The sequence below is a fragment of the Perca fluviatilis genome, chromosome 15, assembly GCF_010015445.1.
Source record: "Perca fluviatilis chromosome 15, GENO_Pfluv_1.0, whole genome shotgun sequence".
In the NCBI taxonomy this organism is placed as follows: domain Eukaryota; kingdom Metazoa; phylum Chordata; class Actinopteri; order Perciformes; family Percidae; genus Perca; species Perca fluviatilis.
Genome location: NC_053126.1, coordinates 21,322,169 through 21,345,552, shown reverse-complemented (window position 1 = coordinate 21,345,552; position 23,384 = coordinate 21,322,169). Strand labels below are relative to the sequence as shown.

The window sequence follows — 23,384 nt, the reverse complement described above, 5'->3', positions numbered from 1 at the left end:
TAAGATAGCTAACACTGTTTCTTTTGCTCCTTAAGATGAAAGGTTTTGTTTCTGACGTTGGAAGTGATTCTGACCCTGAGCCACAGCATATCTGATGTTATTTATTTAGTTGATCATTTAAGTTACTATTGAAGCAGCAGGTGCTGCTGCTCTTATAACCACTATGTCCCATTGTTAACTTATTCAATCACTTATTGGCCCACGTTTTACTGATATCAGTATTCCACTTGTTTTGTGGCGTGTGCAGGGTTGATGGATGACACCACGTTTCCAATTGAGTAATTAAATGGGTAGCTAGCTTTGAGGTTGATAACTCATTATTACGTACTTAAATTAATAGCATATCACTGACTTTGACACATACTTAATAATCTGTTGAAACATTTGTTAAAATTTAATCACTAGTTAATTAAGCATTCATTAGTGAACAGTAATGTAAAGTGTTAGCCAATGAGCACATAATCAAACAAAGTCAACCGTATCAGAAGAGGACGACACTGGTTGATATATGCGATTTTTAGTAAAAGGTTAAAGGTCTAACCTTTTGTAGAGACACTTTCTCTCTCAGCTGACTCCATCGGTGAGGTTCATCCTCAGCTTGTGCCGAAACTAACTGCTGTCACGGCCACAATGATAAGAGAGAAAATACACTGTGTCATTGCCTTAAGCAGAACTACACAGACAAGATATGGTGATTATTTTAAGCATGCAGGATTATCATAGAGCAGTTGATTTCGAGTAACAGAAGTGGGACTGATATACGTCATTTGAAGATCAGACAGTTAGCATGACGGTCTGTGATGAAGATTTAACATATCACTCCTCTAGCTGTGCTTGTGTCTGGACACTGGCAGCAAGTTATTGGTCACCTCACCTGTTAAGTGATAACAATGCTTAACGCTTAATCACCCATGTGTCCTTTTTTTATCAATAGCTCCAGTACTTTGGGGTCACTAGGTCTGGTTATTTAAACTGTGAATTTATTTGTGGTAAAAAAGTGTTGCAATATCTGATTTAATAGAATCACTATAATAAAATGTGGGTAAAAATCTGATTATTAAAATACCATTTGCATTGCAAACACTCTTTTTAACTGCTTTCTATTTCTTTAAGGGACTTTGGCACATAATCAGCCGCTCTTTTGCATTTTGTCTCCACTTTACTGCATATTTTCTGTAAACGGAGGCATAGAGTGAACTGTCCTTGCCTCAAGAGGATTTGTAGACTGTGGTGAACAGTGTCCTCTTGCAGAATGTGACCGAACAAATTTTGGATTTGCAGGGACATAAAGGCTGGGTAAAAACCACTTCAAACATATCTGCCTCTTTTGAAAAATGTTTGTATTTTTTTTTATTAAATAAGCCTCAGCAGTCCTCTATGCTAACATGATAGAATGTTGAGTGGCAGCAGGCACCCATGTAATCAAAACAGGAAGACAGACCTTAATTAAAGCATAATGTATCAAACAAGCTCCAGTCAAGTCAGTGGATCAGTGTTAAAGTCTGACTAACCACGCCTTGGAGGTCGTCGTGAGTCTGTCAGCAGGGCGGAGTTGCAGTCGTCTTTTTCCACATGATGCTTCTACTGCTGTCGCTGCTGTCAATCATCCCCCTCGCTCTCCTCTGGCCCTGTGGCAGGCAGGCTGTTAACGGATATCAGAGAGCTCACCGTGCATCAACATTACACACAATAACAAACCTCTCTCTCTCTCTCTCTCTCTCTCTCTCTATCTATCTCTCTCTGTCTGTCTTTTGTTTTTCTGTCTGTCTCAGCTCGCTCGCCGGTGTTCAGTGCCATGTTTGAGCATGAGATGGAAGAGAGTAAGAAGGTGAGTCGAGCACTTGTCCTTATCTTTCTCTCTGTTGCGTCAGGAAGTGTTCTCTTCTCAAAACATCCAAGTGTGTCTGCACGTGTTCCTTCATGTCTTGTTGACTATAACTCTATTATCTGGTGTTTTTAAAGCCACTACGTGTTAGGACTGTGAATCTTCACTGGTCTCACAATTCGATTCGATTACGATTATCCACCTTCGATTCGATATCCCGATGCATAGCGATGCGTCACCTATCATTATTATATAATACTGCACAAGATTTTCATCAACAAATTCAAGCAGTCAGATATACGTATATGAACTTCCTGAATTCCAGTAGGCTATTAATAATCGATTATGGTCTGTCACTGCATCAATGCAGAATCGTCCGCATCGCGATGCATCGTAAAAATGATTAATTTTAACACCCCTACTATGTGCAGATTTCTTTTGTGATTATAGTGTCTTTGAAATGATTCTAATGGGACAAGGTGTTGGTTGTAGACACAATGAGACAATACCGGTAAAACAGCAGTCTGTGTTGCCTTCAGCACAATCATGTCACTATTTCTAGGATGGAATTGTGATAGGAGGAATAGGTGATCTGCCATGGTAGTTTTTTTGCATAAATGGACATTTTAATATTCACTAGAAGGGCACTCGGAGAGCGCAGACCTGCCATCTCGCAATGTTAACAAAAGTGAAGAATAGTTTTGTAGTTTTTGCGCAATACTGCTGACAAACAAACAAACAAACCGGATAGGAAACATTGGCAGAGGAAATTAGGGCTGCAAAATACTGCATACTTAAGGCTGATACCAATATTAATTTACCTTGTGTGCAATATCACGAGAGAATCACGGGATCACATATCACACAAAACCCTGTCTCATCAGGTTTGAAGTAATGCGTTTGTGTCCGAACAGCAGCGAACCAAACCAATCAGTGTCCGATGAGGATCTACCGGCAGCTACGGGCGTGGTTTGGGTGTGTATGACGGCCGCAACTGTTCGTTCAAAACGACAACCTAAATCAAAACAACATAATAGACAGATAGTTCATCCAACCACCTGCCAGGTATTTTGCCTGCCTGCCCCTTCCCAAACGGTTTCCAATCACAGCTTCTGTGTTCTTCTGGTTGTGGCACCAAACCTGGCGTGTCAGGTTAAATATTAATATGTAAGAGTTAAAAAATAAGTATCGCTTATGACCACGATATGTAGCCTACTGAGCAAGACATTTTACAGTTTGGAAATAAACCTGTCAGTGCTCTCTGGTGGACAAACTATGTAATGGCACTGACACTGAAGTTGCGTATAACATTCTTTGGCTGATAATATCGGCCTGGGTGACTATTAGTTGGGCTCTAGTATACACATAGTGGCTTGAAATTAAATTTATAATTCAAATGTACAAACTTCAATTGAAGTGAAAGCAACCACAAGTTATTTTGTCTCCATTTGGTAGTTGATTTTCACTTCATGTTTAGATGGTAAGAGAACAATATGCAAACCATTTCATCCATTGTGTGTGCTTTGTGTAACCGGATTGAGTTCCTTGTTATTTTTATGGTGTGTTCAGACTGAATGTGAGGAGAAACACCTTCAATAAATGCCCACAGTTCATTTATAAATATATGCTGATTTCAGGTTGTAACCTTAATGTCAAGTACTGCAGCATGGCAATGTTTTCTTAATAACTCAAATGAAGCACTCTTAATGTACTGTGTTAAGTTAATGTTTAGTGGCCCTGAATGCAACTGATATTATGGATGTTAAATAGAAGTTTATTTATTTTCATATATGTACAGTATGTTGGTGGTTTATTGTACATGTAAGTCTTTCAACACGGCATGCAGCGTGTGCATCTTTGCATTTGTTATGTGTCCTCTGTGATATTTGTGTTTGAATGTGTGCATGTTTCCGTGTGTGTGTGTGTGTGTGTGTGTGTGTGTGTGTGTGTGTGTGTGTGTGTGTGTGTGTGTGTGTGTGTGTGTGTGTGTGTGCTCTCGTGCCACAGTTGGTTGTGTTCATCTGGTAGGAGGTGGTGAGATTGAGCCTTGGTGATTTACCCGTTATGTCAGCGGAATATTGATGCCTGCACGGCCCGAATGGGGAAATTATAAAGCACAGAGCCAGGAAATGCATCTTAATTGCTGTTTAAGTGGGCGTCTTCATCAGAAAGATGGAGAAATGGTGGGCCATGTCCCCATACGATTCAGAGAAAACAGATAGATGGGTTAACACTCCTCTGCAGCACTCTATATAGGAAAGACAAATGAGCTCATAAAGAAACACTCTAATAGAGGGCTGCTCTGTGAGTAGAGGGGAGCTTTAGACACTGTAACTACAGGAGCGTCATTTATTTATGAGACACTGTTGAAAGCTCGCAATACTGAAGGAAGCCCTGTTAGCTGTTAGTTTTTCTCATGTGACTTCCAATGTGGTGCTATTATGCCAATTTTTTCCCCCATTAACACTACAACACACTTTGCTGTCAAAAATGAGCAGAATGAATTTAGTCAAGTTTTCATGTTCTGGATGTCAAACCTCCTCTTTATTGCTGGATTGCGTACAAACAATAGAAGTAAGAAAGACCATGCAGGCTGTTGTTATTTTTAAGCAAGGTTCTGATGCTAATTTTAGAAACAATATGTACATGTAGGTTTGATGTGCATTATGTAGCAAGTAGACGAGAGGAGTTGTTAGAATATTTTAGTTAGACGTTATTGTTGTTTTGTAGGGGGACTCTAACTAGCAGGATTAGCCATTGTTAGCAATACCAGTTGATAACAACGCATTATGCAGGATTTTGCGCGTACAAACACCATAGCAACATGTCCACAGATAGAAAATGAACAGTACTGTGTGTACGACTGATTTGATGAGACACAAATAAGACAGAAGTGCTAATAAACAGTATATTAATACAGCTTTCACTACTGAGCAGCCATGTTGGATTGTGATGTCGGGGTCGGTGAGGAAATCCGACTTCAGGGGGCAAACCAGTTGAAAAGCCTGGACCCCCCTCTGGCCCTCCAAACTGTGGTGAATATTTCTTGTACATTTTTAACTCAGTATTCTTACTGTTAGTCTGTTGTAGAACCAAACCTATGGGGCGGGTGGTGGTATGTAACAGTTGTGCTTAATATATTTGGTACCCCAAAATCGCATGTGTGTTATCTGTATTCCTGTAAAAGGGCACTATAGCACAATCCGTGCTGTAAACTCAACCCGACTCCCTCCATTATTTCTCAGTGTGTTTATGTTGCTGTTGAGTGGTCAGAGTTGACACAAACGCACTGAGCTGTTGGTATACCCAGCCTGACCCTGCTAAAACGCCTCCAGTCACCGTTGTGACGATAAAGCATTGTTATAATTGGTTTACTGCTTTGTTCTGCCTCTCAGTGCGGAGGGAAAGGTTCAGGTTACCGTCACTGTGCCAGCGAGTGATAAAGCCTACTTTGCTGGCTGCAGGCACTGTCAAGGAAATGAATGTTCAGGATTAATTTCCAGGAATCAGCTGAAAAGAATTAAATAAATGTGCTAGAATGTAGTTTTACTGAAACGTGTTCAGACTCTTCAGAAGGAAGGAGTCTGGAGTTTTTTTTCTTTCTTATTTGACACTTAGAACTTGTTCTGTATTGTCTGTAGTGCATGGCTGACTGTCCCTGTGTGTGTGCTAAACAAGGTGAGTGAGTTTAATTCAGGTAGGTTTGGGGGATATTCACATGAAATGAAAAACACTACTGCTGAGCATAGTTTTGAAGGATTCTCAAAGCATATGTCCTTTTTTTTTACTCTTGCCTTTTATTCTGTTAAATCCTGTGTGTATTCTCCTCTCCTGTCCTCTCCTCCCGTTCAGAACCGTGTGGAGATAAATGACGTGGAGCCAGATGTCTTCAAAGAGACGACGTGCTTCATCTACACAGGCAAGGCCCCCAACCTGGACAAGATGGCTGATGACCTGCTGGCTGCAGCTGACGAAGAGAGAAAAAAAAAAAAAAAAAAGAGAGAGAGAGAGAGAGAGAGATTTGTGCAGACATGAATAAACATGAATGTTTTTTTTTTTAAATATCTCAGCATCTACTGGTTGGCACACAATTTTGTACAAATATTCATGGTTTCGCAAGAACTTTTTTTTGTGTGTGAAATGTTTGGATGAATTACCATGAACTCTGGTCTCCACATTATTCATGTCCCCAACAGGATTAATAGTAATAATTTTGGTTATACCCTGATTTTTTTGAAGTGCCAGCATTTGAACAAACATTTTATTTACCAAAACGTAACTGTAAAACTTCCATCAGCCTCACTTTTGTGTTTTGTAATAGTTAGCAAACTTTGACACGCTAAACTAAGATTGTGAACATTGTAAACATTATACCTGCTAGCATGTTAGCATCGTTATTGTGAGCATGCTTGCATTAGCATTTAGCTCGTTCAGTCCCACAGAACTCTGGCATGGCTGTAGACTCTTAGAGTAGTTGAAATGTTTACAGAAATACTCAAAAGAGTTTAAAAGATTCAAGAACAACAATTTTTAAAAAGGCTTTTTTTAAAACCAGTCTCTGATTTGAATGTTGTCAGCTTGTCTCAAGAGAGAATTATTGATGTGTCCTTACCTCACTTACAGCCTTCATGCTTAAATAAAGAGTGCCAAATTGCACTTTCAAGTTTGTGCTTTCTCTTTCACCAATATTTCAAGTTTGGTGGCCAAGAAAAGACTTTTGTTTTGCTTACTAGATGTGAGACGTGTCTTAAGTAGGGTTTGGTACCTTTCGCATCTGAACCAATACCAGTACCGATACCGGTACCTGAAATTCGGTTCCCGGTACCCAACGGTTCTTTTTTTGGTACTTTCCCTCTGTAATTACAAAAAAATATTTCAGTTGTAAAAATAATCCCAAACCTATTTACTTAGAATATTATGTTATGTTAATATTATGTTATTTATTTACAATATTTTACACTGACAGAAATTAAACAAAAATAAAAATAAAACCCCTCCCTCTCTCCTCCCAAACCTGTCGCTACAACCTATTAAATGTAATATTAATTTCTTACTCACTGTAACTTTTATTCTTGTATTTGTATATTATAATATTTTTAATATATTATAACATGTTTTATTTTCATCATGACCATTTTTAATTGCTCTTTAATGTTTCATGTAAAGCACTTTGAATTGCCTTGTTACTAAAGGGTGCTGTAGAAATAAAGTTGCCTTGCCTTAAAACCTCAGCCTGTCAGTCCAGTCCCCAGGGCATAGAAACCACTGTTGTGCCTGCTCGTCTCACAGGAAGTGTAACGTCAAGAACAGCACCACGACTGCTTTTGGCTCACCATTAATATCATATCACAGTGAATGGTGTGTGCATGAAGTTTTATAAAACTGTAACCACACTTGAAACCGCTTTATCGGCATTGCCGTGACTCCCGGTGACTTCAACAAAACTACGAGCCGACGTAGTTTGCTCTGTCCTCACCTCTGCGTGTGTGTGTGTGTGTTTGTTTGTTTGTCAGACCTCTGCTCTCTGTCAATACCGGAATTTGGCACCGTTTGATTTTACGTGAACCAATACTCGGTAATACCGACGTGACCGGTAAAAGTACAGGGTTCTTACCCAACCCTAGTCTTAAGCATCCTAGCATAAGTCTTATTTAGTGGAAGTTTATTTAAATGAACTCCTTTACATCATTAGTGTTAATAAATACCCAACTAAATTGAAAATCCCCCAGTAGTCTCTGCTGAACCAGCATGACGTATTCTAAATATGAGAGAAGATTATTGTTCCTAGCAATTTTGTAATCACAATTTTTACCTCTCAAGTGATCCCATTTTCCACCATCACTCCCCCTCAGTCTGCATAGCTGTCGCTTTTCCTTCTCTTCGCCATAATTCTTTCTTATTCAATCTAAGTCTTGTTGCCGCCGTGGTGGAGTAATTCTGTATTTCCGTATCATTACCCAGTGCAACAACAGTTGTTTGTGGCAGCGCTGTTTAAGTAATTTAGTTTACCTGCTGTTTCTCCTCTCTCTCTCGCTTGCTCTCCCTGTCATTGGCAGTATGCTCTGGAGAGGCTGAAGGTGATGTGCGAGGATGGTCTGTGCGCCAGTCGGAGTGTGGAGAACGTCACAGAGATCCTCATCCTCGCCGACTTGCACAGTGCCGATCAGCTCGAGACGCAGGCCGTGGACTTCATCAACTAGTGAGTTGACACGCCTGCACTGAGATTATTCATCTCCAGAACTACTTGCACCACACGTATGCAAACATTTTGTTCCACACATACACACACACTCATACACTTAGCTTTTCGTCAGAGGAAGTCATTCATTTTCAGTGGGAGCAATTTTTGTCTCCCGAGGAAATTTAATTTAATCCCCAGATTGGACCATTTTGCTGCCGTATCATATCAGGCCATTTAGCAATAAAGCTCAGCTGCTGATGTTAACCATGTTGCAGGCAGCATGTTTAGGTAAGATGGGGCCTATTAGCATCAATGACTGCTATTTATGTCCACGGAGAGGTGATTGATCCAGTATTTGAATGCACAGTTGAAACAAAAAGCTAAATTCATCACCTTCCCTCTGTTTTCCAAATTCTCTATCTCTGAGCCAGACATGTTTTCCATCCCTTTGTTTATTCCTCTGTCCTCTCTATACAGCTTTACTCCATCTCCTGGCATGGGCTCTGTCTCCCTCCCTTTCTTCCCCCTTTTTCTCCCCCTCCAGTTCCGTGCTTAAGAGCTCACGTATGCCTAAAGGTGTTAATGTAATGCAGATTTCTGCTCCTAATCCCAGTCATTAATTGTGGTTATGGGCGTTATGACAGTTTAATTTGCCACAGCGATGTTGTGGTGGTGGGGAAATTGGCCACAGGGGACTCCTGGCCAGCAAAGCGTTATCAACCCTCCTCCTGCGGACACAATGGACAGCAACAAAACAAAAATCAATTTAGAGGACGAATATAGAAAACAGACGACGCAAAGGAACAATAATCCTCCCCCTAGCAGCACCTCAACCTCTTTCCAGACCAGCCTTTACAAGCCGCTTACAGTCATTTAGTTGAGACAATAGAAGTCGTCGTCATCCCACCTCTCTCATTGATTCACTCTCCCCAGGGATGTTGTGGAGAATAAAGCCACTCAGACACTCTTATCCACTTAGTTTATAGAAAAGAATTTACCCACTTTTCTTTAGTCTAACATGAATCTTTAGTCCAAAAGAAATTACTAGAAGTGTAAACTTATATACAACACAATATAAAGTAAATTGTTTTTTTAAGGCAGAAAAAAATAAAGCTTTTCTGAAAGTAGTTTTTTGTTGATAGTAGTGGTGGTTTGTTTTATGATTACCACTGACTGAATCACTGCTTTTCTCCCTCCTTCGGTCCAGCACCTCCCTGTTTTTTTTCATGTATTTATGTTGTTATAGTTGTTGTTGTTGCTGCTGTCTTACTCGCTCCTCCCTTGGCCCATTCTTTCCGCCTTCCTCTCCTGCTGTGACTGCTCTCTTTGTGCCCCTCGCTGCCCTGTTGCCTCACACTGGCCATTACTGCAAGCAGGGGTTCAGGATAGGGTCAACACACACACACACACATACACACACAGACACACCAAAGTGCCAAGAGTAGCCATGCCAAAACACAAACATGTGAACACTCGCGCATGCTGTTGTGTATTTACACACAACAAAACAGGAAAAATGTCATTAAAGGCCACACAGCGGTGTGCGTGATAGTGCAGACCAGCACCCTGAGGGTATCAGGAGGTTGAAGACCGCCACAGGGTCAGCTGGTAATTATCCCTGAAGCTCTAAATGTGCGCATGATGATGTCCCCCCTCAGGGAATCCAAAGAGTTCAAAATGTCTTGAAAAGTAATATTTAAACATAACAAACAAAAAAAGTTTTGCAAAAAAATTCAATATTTCCCTGTACTCAAGTACAGTACTTAAGTACAAATTTCTTTTTACCATTGGACCATATCATGTGACCATTTATGTAGGTAAACAATACATGAAATAAATTTGAATATATATATTATATATTGAACAGTTACTAGTAAGATTGTTACCCTACCTGGAGTTGGAGTCCCCCATCTGTGAAGTAATAAACAATATACGCAAAATGATTTTATTTCTTTCCCACTTTTCTCACAGTTTTTTTTCTCAAGTGGTGTAAAATGTTGTAAAGCTCTACCTCCTCCGGACTCTAAAAACTATTGAAATGAAAGAATGTGTGAAGGGAACATTATTGTATGTAATATGTGAAGAGGGGTTGCAAGTAGACATTGGTTACGAAAGGTCACAAGGCAAAAATGTGTGGAACCAGTGCTCTAAAGAATATGATATGACTCAACAGACTTTCTCATCACATGCCTGCATATTTATGATCAGTGCATTTTATTTGTGTGATGTTATTTCTCTCAAAATAACCTTTGGGTTAAATATTTAAAAATATAAAGTAAATAACAGCTCTGCCAGCTGGTATGACAAATCCTTAATGTCTCAGCGTTGCACTCCACACAGATGGAGTCATAGAATCCCAAGCTCTTGAGAAACTAGTTTATTTGTGCACTTATCCATTTAGTTGCTTTCCTTAAACATTTTCAGCACTTTCCTCTACTTTGTATCGTCTCTCTTTGCCCTCTTCTTCTCTTAGTCACGCAGCTGATGTGATGGAGACATTGAGCTGGAAGTCCATGGTGATCTCTCACCCACACCTGGTAGCAGAGACATATCACTCCCTGGCCTCGGCTCAGTGCCGCTTCCTGGGTCCCCCCAAGAAAACGGCTCAAACAGTCCTGGTGGTCCAGAGAGACTTTCCTGTCCAAACCCTGCTGTGTCAACTTGTACCGGCAACCTCGTTGCTCCTCCCTCGCAGTCCTCCTCTCTCTCCTACAGCACTCACAGACGTCCAAGACTGCAACCCAGGCCTTGGCTAGATATGGCTAGGAGGAGCTTCTCAGCTGGGCCGACCAGAGAATTACAGGACTAAAGCCACAGAGAGGAGGTACTACACATCTCTGCAAGGTGGTGGGGGGTGAATTCTATAACTTCTAAACCTGGATATTTATGGATTGAAAGCTCAAAGCCTCGCTTGTACTATATATCCTTTGTCTGCAATATTGGAATGCTAGAACTGATCCTCGGAAGGAAAAGTCAATGCCAAGGCCCTGTGAATACAATAATGTGGCATATTGTCTTGTGCAGTGTCTCAAGTGTTGAAGCCCAAACTGTGCTTGTAAAGTGAATAGCATCAACCAACCAGAATGTAAAAGAGTATTGTTCCCAGTGTTGATGATTTAAACAGTGTTTGTACAAATAATTGTTTTTCTAGAGCACAAACAATTCTCGGTTTGAATGAAAGAAAACAAATCTGAACACATTTTAATGTTCACTATTAAGCCTGTGCCTTAAAGAGATATTTTGCTGATTTTAATCCAGCTCTGTGTCATGGCAGTGTGGGCAGTGTGTGCAGATGAACGGTGTGTGGCTTCCCTCCGTGGCCATAGTGCACAGAGCTCCCAGCTGAGCAGAGCAGCGGAGTCTGCCGAGATGCGCCGGATCACGGAGAGAAGCCACACACTGTTCATCAGCACGCACTACCCACACTGCCATGACACAGAGCTGGATTAAAATTGGCAAAGTTTCTCTTTAAGCGGGGCAGACACCGTGCGGACTGATGGGCCTTGAGTTATTTTAGAATTGGGCCAAATTTGCCAGATCGGTTGTCATTTGAGGTGCAGTTTCAGGGGGGTCATGATGCCAGATTAATTGCCTGAACGATCAGCGATTGGTTGGATTTTTGGCATGTCAGAACGGTTGGTCGGCTGTATTGCAGTTTGAGCAGTTTCCTACATGGCTACTGTTAAAATATCCATTATAAAGTCTACTGATTTTAATATTATTAGAGAAATGACATGAAAACTAGTCTTGACTGAGCTGTGATATAAAATTCAACCTTGCTGCATAATACACAAAACATATTGTCTGCATTTTCCAGCCATCTGCGGCTCTATATTTTTCTTTTTTTTCTTCTTACTTTCCTTTCATGGTAATCATTTTGAACAAACACTGCCTTTCTCTCTTTTTGAGGACGCAGACATGTTATTTGAATGAACTTTGAATTAAAAATTGGGTTCCATTCTTACATTCAGTGTGAGCAACCAGTGAGTTCGCACAATGTAAAAGAGGAATACAAATGCACAGTGTCTGGCACACTTTATATCAAAGAAACCGATCATGAAAAAAACTTTTTTACTCACCTTTTACCACAGAACATCATTTGACTGAACCTATTAAATACTGATGTTTTTTAAATTTGTCCGGCATGTCTTTTTCGTCCTTCATATCTTCATTATTTCTCATTATGCAGTTTAGACACATCTACTAGTTACTGACTCATTAGTGCAAAGCGTCTTTCAACTTGCTGCGTGATCAGTATGTGAGAGTAACACATTTTAGTTTCAAGCTTGATCCTGTCGTGATCAAAGTTCAATCCCCAGTGCACATGCTGCTCACCTCGTCTGATCACAAGGGCTCATATCCAGCTGTTTCGTTTGTAGACTCGGCCCTTACTCACATGGTCACCGGCCCGTTTGACTTGTTCTCTGTGGCCTTGCTTGGATAGCAGTTAGGTTGTAAATACTTCAGAGAGAGCTGGACCTATCTCTTGGACAGTATCTTAACAGGGATTTCTTTGTGTTGACCAAAGTCGATGCCCAGCGGGCTTCAAGGAAGCTCATCCCTAAGTCCTGCAAATCGCTTCTCATCAAACAGTCAGCCCTGGCCAGCGATCTTTGGGGATATCTGGTGCTCATCAAACAGAGGGAAGGCCATTATTTGTGAAACACACAGCAGACTGTACCTTCATGACAGACCACATATTAGTCAGACTGATGATTCAATTGCATCATTTATATCTGCTGAGCGGCATCATATTTTGAAGATATGGTGATAGAGGTGTGCATGACAGCTCAATGTGAAGAAAATCAATTTTGTAAGCATTTTATGACTTTATTCTAGATTGAACAGTAGTGAGAGGAAATGAGGAGGGAGAGAGAGAGAGAGAGAAAGAGAGAGAGCAAGAGAGAGAGAGATGAGAACAGACCTGAACCTGGGACATTAGGATTCATGTTGCAATTAATTCAATGAAGAATGTTATCAACTGTTAAACAATATAGAAGAAAAAAAAACTGTTTCAGGCAGCCCAGCTTTACATATTAGCAGACTTCTTTATTGCAAATGCCATCAGATATACTGAACAATTACTGGGAAGTAGAGCTGAGCAATATATGAAAATGAGGGTTGTGGTTATCAAATATTGTAATAGGTTACATTTGTGTTTTCCCGGTCTTTAACGTTGCAGTTTAAGTTTACAGTTAAGTAAATTGACACACGTGTCTGAGCATATTTGAGTATTTTAATGAACTCCTCACATTACCAGTGATTTGCTCAATATTACCTAAACATGCACTCAAAGTAATTTATAGGACTATATAATCTATCTTAAATTTGTGTATTTTATCCACACCGTGTGTGTGTGTAAATGGACTGGACTATAGTGCTTTTCTAGTCTTAATGACTACTCAAAGCGCTTTTACATAGTACAGGAACCATTTACCATTCACACACATTCATACACTGTGGCCGTACAATGTCTTCGACGTGGGACTGCAGGGCCAGGGATCTGATTGGCAGGCGACCGCTCTACCACTACACTGTGTGTGTGTGTGTGTGTGTGTGTGTGTGTGTGTGTGTGTGTGTGTCTGTCTGTCTGTCTGTCTGTCTGTCTGTCAGGACTAAAATAGTGTGTGAACATGGCAAACACAGACATATGTGTTATGTCTGTTGTCTTAACTGGAGTTTGTTAACTGGAGTCAAGCCTGTCAGTGTGACCTTCCTTATATGAGCTGGATTTTGAGGCATCGGGGTGTTTTTCTTCTAGCTTTGATTGTCAGCTTGTGTAGCAGCTTGCAGCCAACCTTCTGTGTCTTTGTAAAGGTGTGTGTGTGTGTGTCCGTGTGTGTCCATTGGCCTCAAATGAGAGCGTCAGGGGGAGATAGATGGAGCGATGCATGTGGAGAGGCAGACTCAGTTGTTATGCATGCTGTATGAGTCTGACACTCCCTCCCCTCCTTCTCGCTGTTCCTTGTGTGCCTCCCCATCATTCACTCCTACTTTTATTGAAGGAAGGAGAGCGAGGCGTGGCAGGTCAATGCTGTGAAGGCCTGTGACAAGCTGTGCATCTGTGTCCGCCCTTCATCACAAAAGAGGATGAAGAGCCGGGCCCAGATTGATGCCTCGGGTCTGCGCTGCCTGGCAGGAGGAGGGAGGACAGCAGTGAGGAGAGGGGCAAGTGGAGAGTGTTTGGTGGGGCGTCAGGTTTTCTTGGGGATTTGAGTTCAGGGGCTTGAAATTTCACCCTCAACTATTTGTATGTCAACGCCACCCATTTGTCACCAACTCAAGCATTTCTATGAATATAAATATTACTTCTGACTTTCTCTGATGTCTCAGGAAAAGATGAATGCAAGACCTTACCTTACCAACACTATGACCATTATCTTATTTTTCAATGTCAGATATTTTGTATTATTTCGATTCTTTGTCTTTTTATTTAATCTCTTTGGCATCTTTTAGTATGAATCATCACAGACATTACTGCAGCAGTTTACTGATGTTACGGAAATCTAGGTGGAGAAATCAGCTGTTTGTAGTCCAGTATTTCTTCTACATTACATTAAAATTATCAGGTTAATTACCTCGTTACTTCATTGATGCCAGATTTCTGGTCAGATTATTAGCAGATCTTTGCAATAAGGCATACTTTATAAAGGAGGTATAAGAAGCAATTAATGCCATACTAATAATACACGTTTAATGCTTTATAGATCATTAGTAAAACATCGATAAGGACACCTTTTTGGTCGCCAGGTTGTGAAAAATTCATTAGCCTGATGTATATCAACCAATGTAATTTGCTTTGTCTTTTTAACTGGCTTTTAAATTGTTCAGGAAGACTAATGGACAGTTTTACCATTGTTCCACTGGACAAGGGCAATAATGCATCTGGAGCTATTAAACCTGCATATATTACATTTGTTTGGCCAGGTGGGGGCAGCACAACAAACTGTAAAGACAACATTAACATATTATCACCTTATAAAGTTGTTATGGCGAACTTGTTAGGGCATTACACATCCAGTTAAGAAGTCCAATGTTCGCCTATTAGTTATGTTTTGGTCAGGGAAACAACTGGCTCTTTGGCTGCTAAATGCTTCACTATGTTCACCAGATAATCATTTACTTTGTCCGTCTGCTGTTTGGTGCTGAGCAGGTAGTGTCCTGTGGGTTTATCAGAGCTTCACTGAAAACTTCCTATTAAATGTGTCACAACACCTAATGAGGCATACCTTAAAAAAGGGTTTTATAAATTGTAAAGCTTTAATAATGGTTCATAATCATATTGATCAGAAAAACAGGCATTAATAAGGACAACTGTTGGGTTGTTATGAAAATCCATTTAGCTGGTGTATATCCTTTAATTAAACATAATTTGCTTTGTGTTTTTAATAATCGCTTATATGTATCTGATGGACAGTTTGGACCAAAAATCCATTTAATAAAAACTAACTAATATTTATAAAGCCAGACTTGATACTGTACTGACTGACTGTACTGACTGTACTGGAAAAAAAACATATTCATTGTTTATTCATTTTTAATGGATGTCTTATTAAAAGTAAGAAACCCTTTTTTATGAGGAATTCATTTTCTAATATGACCTCAACATAACTGATTTCGTAGCATTAATAAAGCCATTAGTTACAACCTTTAATATATGTTTCATTAAGAAAAATGGTACCCAACCTAGGGTTGCACGATTTTGACAAAATTTATATTGCGATATAGATATTCATTTTGAGATTTTTAAACATATATAAAATTACAAAAGTTATGGGAAACGCATCAAAATAGATTCATAACAAATAAAACAAGTTTTCTTACAACACAAGGTTTATTTCAACTGACGGTCATATTGGACTGGTACAACATGAATAGATAAATGACCAAGTCTACAGAACAGGACATGTTCTACTGGTTGTACAGTATAAAATAAAGAGAACAGGACAGGAGAACAGGATTCGTTCCGTTTTGTTCCATCTCTATCTATTTCTTCACTTACACTGTCACTCTGTCGAAATATGGACACACGTCACGTGGTATGCTACATAGGGTTTGTGGCACGGTAACTGGCCAATGAAATGATGATCATTGTAGCATTTCAAGCAGGCTCTAACTAAGCCACACACGCAACGGACGGGACGCAGTGCGCCACAATATAAACACAATATTACAACCCCTTTCGATATAATATTGTGCAACGTGATATTGCGATAACGATATTGAGTAGATATATCATACACCCCTAACCCAACCATGTGGAGCAACCAGCACTGCTTAATGCCGCATTAACAAGAGCACATCATAACCTTTGCGAGGAGACATTTGACCGTATGTTTTCCTCATGATATCCCAAGTAATCCACTCAGATGGTATCATCTGTGACAGGCGATGGGAGCTCAGGCCTTGGGGCAGAGAAATGGAAGCATGAAGTGACAGGGGTAATGGATGGATAGAGGGATGAAGAGTGATCAGGTGTCATACAGGTGGGATAGGACCAGACGTGGGGAATGAAGGAGCGATGGAGGATGGATGGCTGGAGCACCTCAGACGTTGACAGCGTTGAGAGATTTGTCTTCTTTGTGCTCCATTTGTCTTGTTTTTCCTTCTCCTCTGTGTCCGAGTGAGTTAAATCTCATAAAACTATTTACTCTGACAATGCAGCAGCAGCTGTGGCGGCGGATTAGCCGTGATACTGTACCTACTCTACCATACAAACCATTTCAGGAGGGCCTCCATTCTGAGAACGTTGTCTTAAGGATTAAGGGACGTGTACAAACAAACAAACTGCAATCCACAATGAACTGTTTTCTAATAACAGCGGATGTGGAAATTAGAGAACCAGACATGGGAGTTGAGTCATACTCGCATACACACACACACAGACACAATTACGCATATACATATGAGCTGCTAATTGCTTTGTGTGCACCAATCCGTCCTGTGAATGTGCCGGTGCAATATTGTGGTGCTGTAGGTGTTTTCTCGGCTCATAACCGCAGACCAATGTGGCGGAGACAAGCTCATATATTAAGATAACCCCGAAACGGAATGGAATTGTATTTCCCCGGTGGTTCAAACGACTTCTGTGGTTGTAAACTGATAGTGGATGAGATTTGGCTTTAATGAAGCAAGACTTATTGTGCACAGTGCAACAGAGGAAGGTGCATGTGTTTCATTATTCCAGTGTGCGTTTGAAATGTGCATGTGTGTGCCTGTGTCCATTTTTTTCCTTAACAAGGAGCCCTGTTATCTATAGCCGCATTTTTGTTTGTGCTCTCACGGCGGCTGTTATTGTATCACTATTTTTCTTGCTCCGAGGTTGGAGTGTGAGTTTGAGGGCTGTGATTTATTTTGCCTGAAATAATCAAGTGAAAGGTTTTTATTTTGTGCTCGTCCCTGGTGTAATTTTTTTCTCAAGGTTGTGTGTGTCTGTGTGTGTGTGTGTGTATGCACAGGCTGTATGAGTGTCATCTTCATCTGTTTATTAGAATGTTCCCTACTGGCCTGGCTATAATGAGACCTGTGGAGCAAAGGAGTGATGGAGTTGAAATAATCAGGACAAGACTCATCACAGCAGAGAGAGAGAGAGAGAGAGAGAGAGAGAGAGAGATGTAGCAGGGAAGGATCTAAAATAAAGAGGGATGTTGGATGGTGTAAAAAGCACCAAGGCCACATGAAGCACGATAATAAGTGACATGCATAATTTGTCACATTGTTGTCAAAACCGGATTATTGTTTTAAAAAAAATTATTAATCGGGATCTAACAGACACCATGTATTTTAAAGTGAAATAGCTAAATAATGCAGGTCAAATCTGGGTCAAATGAAGCAATGGCTGCAATTCCATCTGGAACTATTAGCTCACTTACAAAGTCGCAGGATAAACATTTTACTATCCATCTCCCTCTGGAGTATTAATCCTGTCCAAATAGACTGTAGATATCTAATAGAAGGGAAGATGAATGAAAAATAAATGGGGGCCTGAGTCTATCCAAGCATGCATTAGGGGAGAGGAAGGGAGGTACAAGAAAAGTAGAGTAGTAGAGCCTTAATGTCCCTGAGGCGCACTTTGGTTTACAGACAGTAGTCAAATGAACAGTGAATTTAAAAAATACAGTAGCAGACAAAACAGCACAATAAAAGCAAACAAGACCTAAGAGCCGACAGCCATGCTAGCTGCTCTGTGAGGCTGTAACTAGGCACAGTAGTGCCAGTCTATCTCAACACTAACACACACAGTTGTCATGTCTTTGGACTGTATGAGACCAACAGAGAGAATGTGGGTTTGGACAAGAAGATATTAAAAAACTACTTTCACGATAATCCAATCCAACACCCCCAACAACTACTGTATGGACTCAAATATTACCACATAATTGAATCCACTCCTCTTTGACAAAGTGCCAAATAGTATTTTACATTAGAGGCAGGATTTTTTGCAGGGCAGTTGTATTGAATAACATTACATTGTAATGGTGTACCTAATAAACTGTAATGTAAAACAGATATACAGCCAACTGACATTTGGCTGTATTTTTGTCCTGAAATTGCTGTTCACAAATAAAATAAAAATGGTGTTTGAAGTGTTTTAACAACAAGTGAAAAGTATAAAAAAGCAAATAAATGATAAATGAGACAGTTGGTGAGGCAGGGTGAGGTCTGGACAAGGAGAGAGAAAGTAGAGAGATACACTGAAGGGCATCACAGGAAAAGGGGAAACAAGCGTTGTCTTATCAGCACTGTGGTCCATTTGTTACCTGCGCACGGGTTAATGAAAGCCCTCTCTTAGCCTCGTTAAGCATGATGCACTGCCCCGGCACAGCGCTGATTAAAATTCGCCCTCCGGAGTTTGGGGGAGCAGCTAGCTGAGGCTGCACTCCTGTACTCCCAAAGCAAATGGGCCGAAAGGTCAAAGCTCGGCGACCCCCGCAGCCATGCCTTATTTATTTAGCCTTTTACCTCGCCTGCCTCTAGGACAGAGAGAGGAGAGGAGATCTTCATTCATGCTCATGCTCATACACTGGCACTACACACCTAACAGTATAAACTGTTGCTGCTCCCAAATGATCGATACTGCACTGTTGTCTGTTTTAAGGCCTTAAACTGATTCCATTGTTGTAGTTTGATTTAAAAATGTTTGATATAAAAATGAATATTACATTTTTTTGTGGATAGTCTTTAACCATATGGTTTTAACATTACATATAGTGAGTTCAGGGGCGGACTGGGACAAAAATTCAGCCCTGGCACTGTAGCCACACCAGCCCACATTACCCGACCAATGCAGCCCCACCCACGGACACGTGCATTCACTAATTACTTTTGTGTACAGATGGTGAAATAATATAAGCAGTACCTTATGTAACAGATTTTTAAACATTTAATGTAAGTGACTGGCAAACAATGCTTACTACTTTTTAAACAGCACACCTTTATAACAAATTTACACATACTGCCTATTTGTGCCATGCTGTTACTGTCTTTCTCTACAGTATGTTGTTCTTTGTTGTCACTGTTTGTTTGATTCTCCGTGTTTCTCTCTGTTGACACTGTACATATACTGTATTGTCTGTCTGGTTCTCCATCATTCCATCTGTTTTAACTCTCTAACTCTGCAATTTAAATATGTTTTTATGGCTATCTGTGATTATACTTCAGGGTTTTTCCTTGCTCAGAATTGGTCTTTGGGGGAACACATAAAGCAAGGGGGGTCAGGGGCCCCTCCCCCAGGAAGTTTTGAGGGTAAAAGACTTCAATTCCTGCATTCTGATACATTTTTAGGCAACAAATTATTAGGGGTGGGAATCACCAGAGGCCTTACGATACGATATCATCACGATACTTATGTCACGATACGATATTATTGTGATTTTAAACATATTGCAATATTCTGCAATACAGTATTGCCACAGAAAATATTGCGATACTATGCTGTATCGATTTTCCCCCCCCACAAATTATGGTAAAAACGTCTATATTTATGGCAAGGAAATCACAAAATTCTGGTGGCTGGTAAAAATTCTAAATACAAAATATAATTGAATATTATTATATTCAGTAGTCCAGTAAGGGGACCTTCACATCCGGGACATGGGCCGGATACGACAACCCATCCTATGGACGGCCTTTAAAGACAATTTATTTGTATATTAAAAAAACAAATCTGCCCCTCTGGCATTTGCCAGAATTGCCAGATGACCAATCCGCCCCTGAGTGAGTTTATAAGCTGTTATCAAACCTGAGTGCAGTTGAGAAAATCGCTCTCAGGTCCGCAACACAACAGTGGTTGTCTTTGAGCGAACTCTTGACTGGTCCCCTGGAGTCCACAAACGTGTCAACATAAAAGCTGCACTCATCAAGGGATGGCAATATCTGTCTGTCCATTCATTGATCAGTGGTCTATCATTTTAGTCCAGTCTGAAATATCTCAATAACTATCAGAGGGACTGCATTGTAATGTGGTACACATATTCATGGTCCCAAGAGAATGAACCCAAATTACTTTGGTGATCCCTGACCTTTCCTCTAGCACCACCAGCAGGTTAAAAAGTTTTCACATATCCTGTGAAATATCTTAAAGTGCCCATATTATGAAGAAATCACTTTTTCTGGGATTTGGGGTGTTATTTTGTGTCTCTGGTGCTTCCACATGCATACAAACTTGAAAAAACAACAACATCCATGTTGTTTTGAGTGAGATATGGGTTTCTGAATGTATCCTGCCTTCAGTCTCCAGGTGAGCTGTTCAAAATCGGCAGGGATTTCTACGTCACTAGCTGAAACGAGGTGGCTAGCATGCTAGCGCTAGCATGCTAGCTCGTTCTGAATGGCAAAACACTGCTACAACACACATTAGTTCACCATAATCTACAAAAGAACACGCAAAGTTGGAAGTGCGCCCTCATTTAGAAGTCTCCTGGCTAATCCTGCCTTGTACTGACTGTAGTTGTAGAAACAAACAGCTAGCTGATGTATCCTTACCTAGCTACTGCGCATGTGCGCCTACCAACAAAGATGGGATAGAAGTGCGATGCCTCACTCTGTAGCTAAAACAAAGACCTGAACACGCAGGGTGAAAAGAGGGTCTGCAGCAATGTGCAGTACAACAAAAATATGGTGTTTATTGAAAATTAAACCATGTAAACCTATTCTGGTACAACCTCAAAATACAATTATGAACCTGAAATGAGCATAATATGGCCACTTTAACATCTAGTTGATAGATTGCCACAGAATTTTGTACGGACATTCATGTTCCCCAGAGGATGAATCCTCCTTTCGTGATCCCCTGACGTTTTCCTCTGCCGTCATCAAATCTAACCTTAGATTTGTTGAATACTTCTTGAATACACTCTTGAGTCTAGGTTCGCACATGGTGACAAACCCACAGAGAAGTATAATAAACTCTGCAGTTTCCCTCAGCTCTTCTAATGGTTTTAGTGACTTTCAGCTCAATGTTTTGGGGTTTCACTCTCATTAACCAGTTTGAGCCACAGCAGGCAGCAGCAGCTGGCATTGAATTGGACCTTATCGAATAAGAAATCTGCCTTTTTGGAGGTGCTGCTGGATTATGACATGCCAAGCACTTATGGGCGTGACTTTTTTGCATTATATGGAAACCAAATTAACAGTATTTAAATGACAGAAAATTGTCTACTATTGTCCCTGTTTGCAGAACCCTGTTTGCAATCAAACAGATATGATGCAGGTGAAATATGGTGTCATGAATATGTCGCAAAATAGATCCACAGTTTAAATAGGTTCTTCTATGCAATAAAACCTCCCAAAACCCTAAAGAAACTAACATGAGTACAGACTTAAGTAGCTGGACCAAGTGTAAAAGAAACATTGTCAGTGTACTGGTCTAAATGTTCGTCCAGATGATGTTCCATCCTGCCAAGAATAAAATTTCACAAGGAAGCAAGCTTGCAACTTTTGGAATGAATTGGTGTTGACTTCCAAAAACCTACATCATCAGTCACCCACAGCAGACCTGATAAACTCTGCTTGCTCTGTGTAACGAGTGTCTGCTACCAGAAGGAAGTTAAGCTAAGAGAGACAGCTCCCCTTTTTTATATTTTCCCCTTGTCTCCTTTGCCTGTCGGTTTGTTGCATCAAACTCTTTGATAGGTAAAACACCAACTATGTATAATTACTCTGAACGTTTTAGGAGGCTGAGAAGAGGATGTTTCTGCCATTTGTTGCTGAGGATTTACAGATCTCTGCATGTTTGTGTTGTAGGCAAGGTGGCACATAAAACTATATAGTAAAGTTGGGTTTCTTTGGAAATTACATTAGTCAGCCTGCAACATGCTGCAGGATTATATCTGCCCACATGAACTCCTGTTGTTGGGTATGGTCATTGGCAGCATAACTTTTCCAACCATAAGCTGTTTTGTGATGGCATGTTTGAATTTATTTGAGCACTTTACATGCTTTCCTGTAACCTGTTTTTCTTGATCTCCCTTCATGCTTTTTGACAAGCAGAAAGAACTGGATGAACTTGTTTGATTCAGCTGGGTGGTTGTAGCCGCAAGGAGATGGAGTAACAGTGATGCTTAAAAAATCTTCGTGTAAATTATTTCCTCTGGCTGTATTGTTAGAAATAACAGCTGGTTTAATTTTGACCAGATTCTTGCCTGAATGAGAAAAATACCCAATAAAGGAACAAAATGATTCTGCCAATGCAAAGTAGTACATTTTGAGTCAGGATCGAAATGCAGAATGTCTCCTAATAACACTAAAAATCTACGTCCATGCTCGCAGCACTGTGAGACTGTTCTTATGCACAGCAACGTTAGCTCTGTTGGGTCTCTTTGGTAAGCTGTGCTCCAATGCATAACAGACCATTTGGGTTGTGAAACACGAGCAAACTGTCTCCTTCTTGACGTCACGCAGCATTATTTATGATTCAACTTCATGAAGTTTCAAACAGTTAACTCTTTCTGTCATTTGGAGTCACACCTTTTAACTGAATACAGTATTTGATCCCCCGAGGAGATGTCTGACATTGCTTTCCTCTCACCTCTGATATTCTCAATCCAACTTCCCCCCTCACTCTCTGTTCTTAACACATTCCTTTGCATTGCACTCATCCCTCCAACTCTGCTCTCCTCTCACTCTCACCCCTCCTTCAAGCCAGTCTCTCCTTCAGTGTCCTTTCCCCGTCCATACCCAGTCATTCCTCCCTCCCTCCATCCAGCCTTCCTCATCTTCATTCCCTTTTCTCTCTCTCGCTTTCTCTTTTCCACGTCTCTGTCTTTCTTCCCCTCATGGTTCGTGGTGCAGGTCCGGCGAGGTGTAATTGGGTTGTGCTCTGTTAGAGAGCGGCTCAAAGAGGAGCTTTAATCTTTAGTCTCACTCAAAATGTAAAGC

The 23,384-nt window shown here is 40.6% G+C and overlaps 1 protein-coding gene across 1 annotated transcript in view; it reads left to right on the top strand.

The window, feature by feature from the left end:
- The window catches only part of LOC120575154 (speckle type BTB/POZ protein), a 59,339-nt gene extending 47,195 nt beyond the window's left edge, over positions 1-12,144 (top strand). The window contains 4 exon segments of the mRNA XM_039825804.1: positions 1,773-1,828; positions 5,678-5,797; positions 7,879-8,024; positions 10,480-12,144. Of these exon segments, the coding sequence (XP_039681738.1) occupies positions 1,773-1,828; positions 5,678-5,797; positions 7,879-8,024; positions 10,480-10,762 (605 nt within the window). The 3' untranslated portion in view covers positions 10,763-12,144.
- Positions 12,145-23,384: the final 11,240 nt, after the last annotated feature.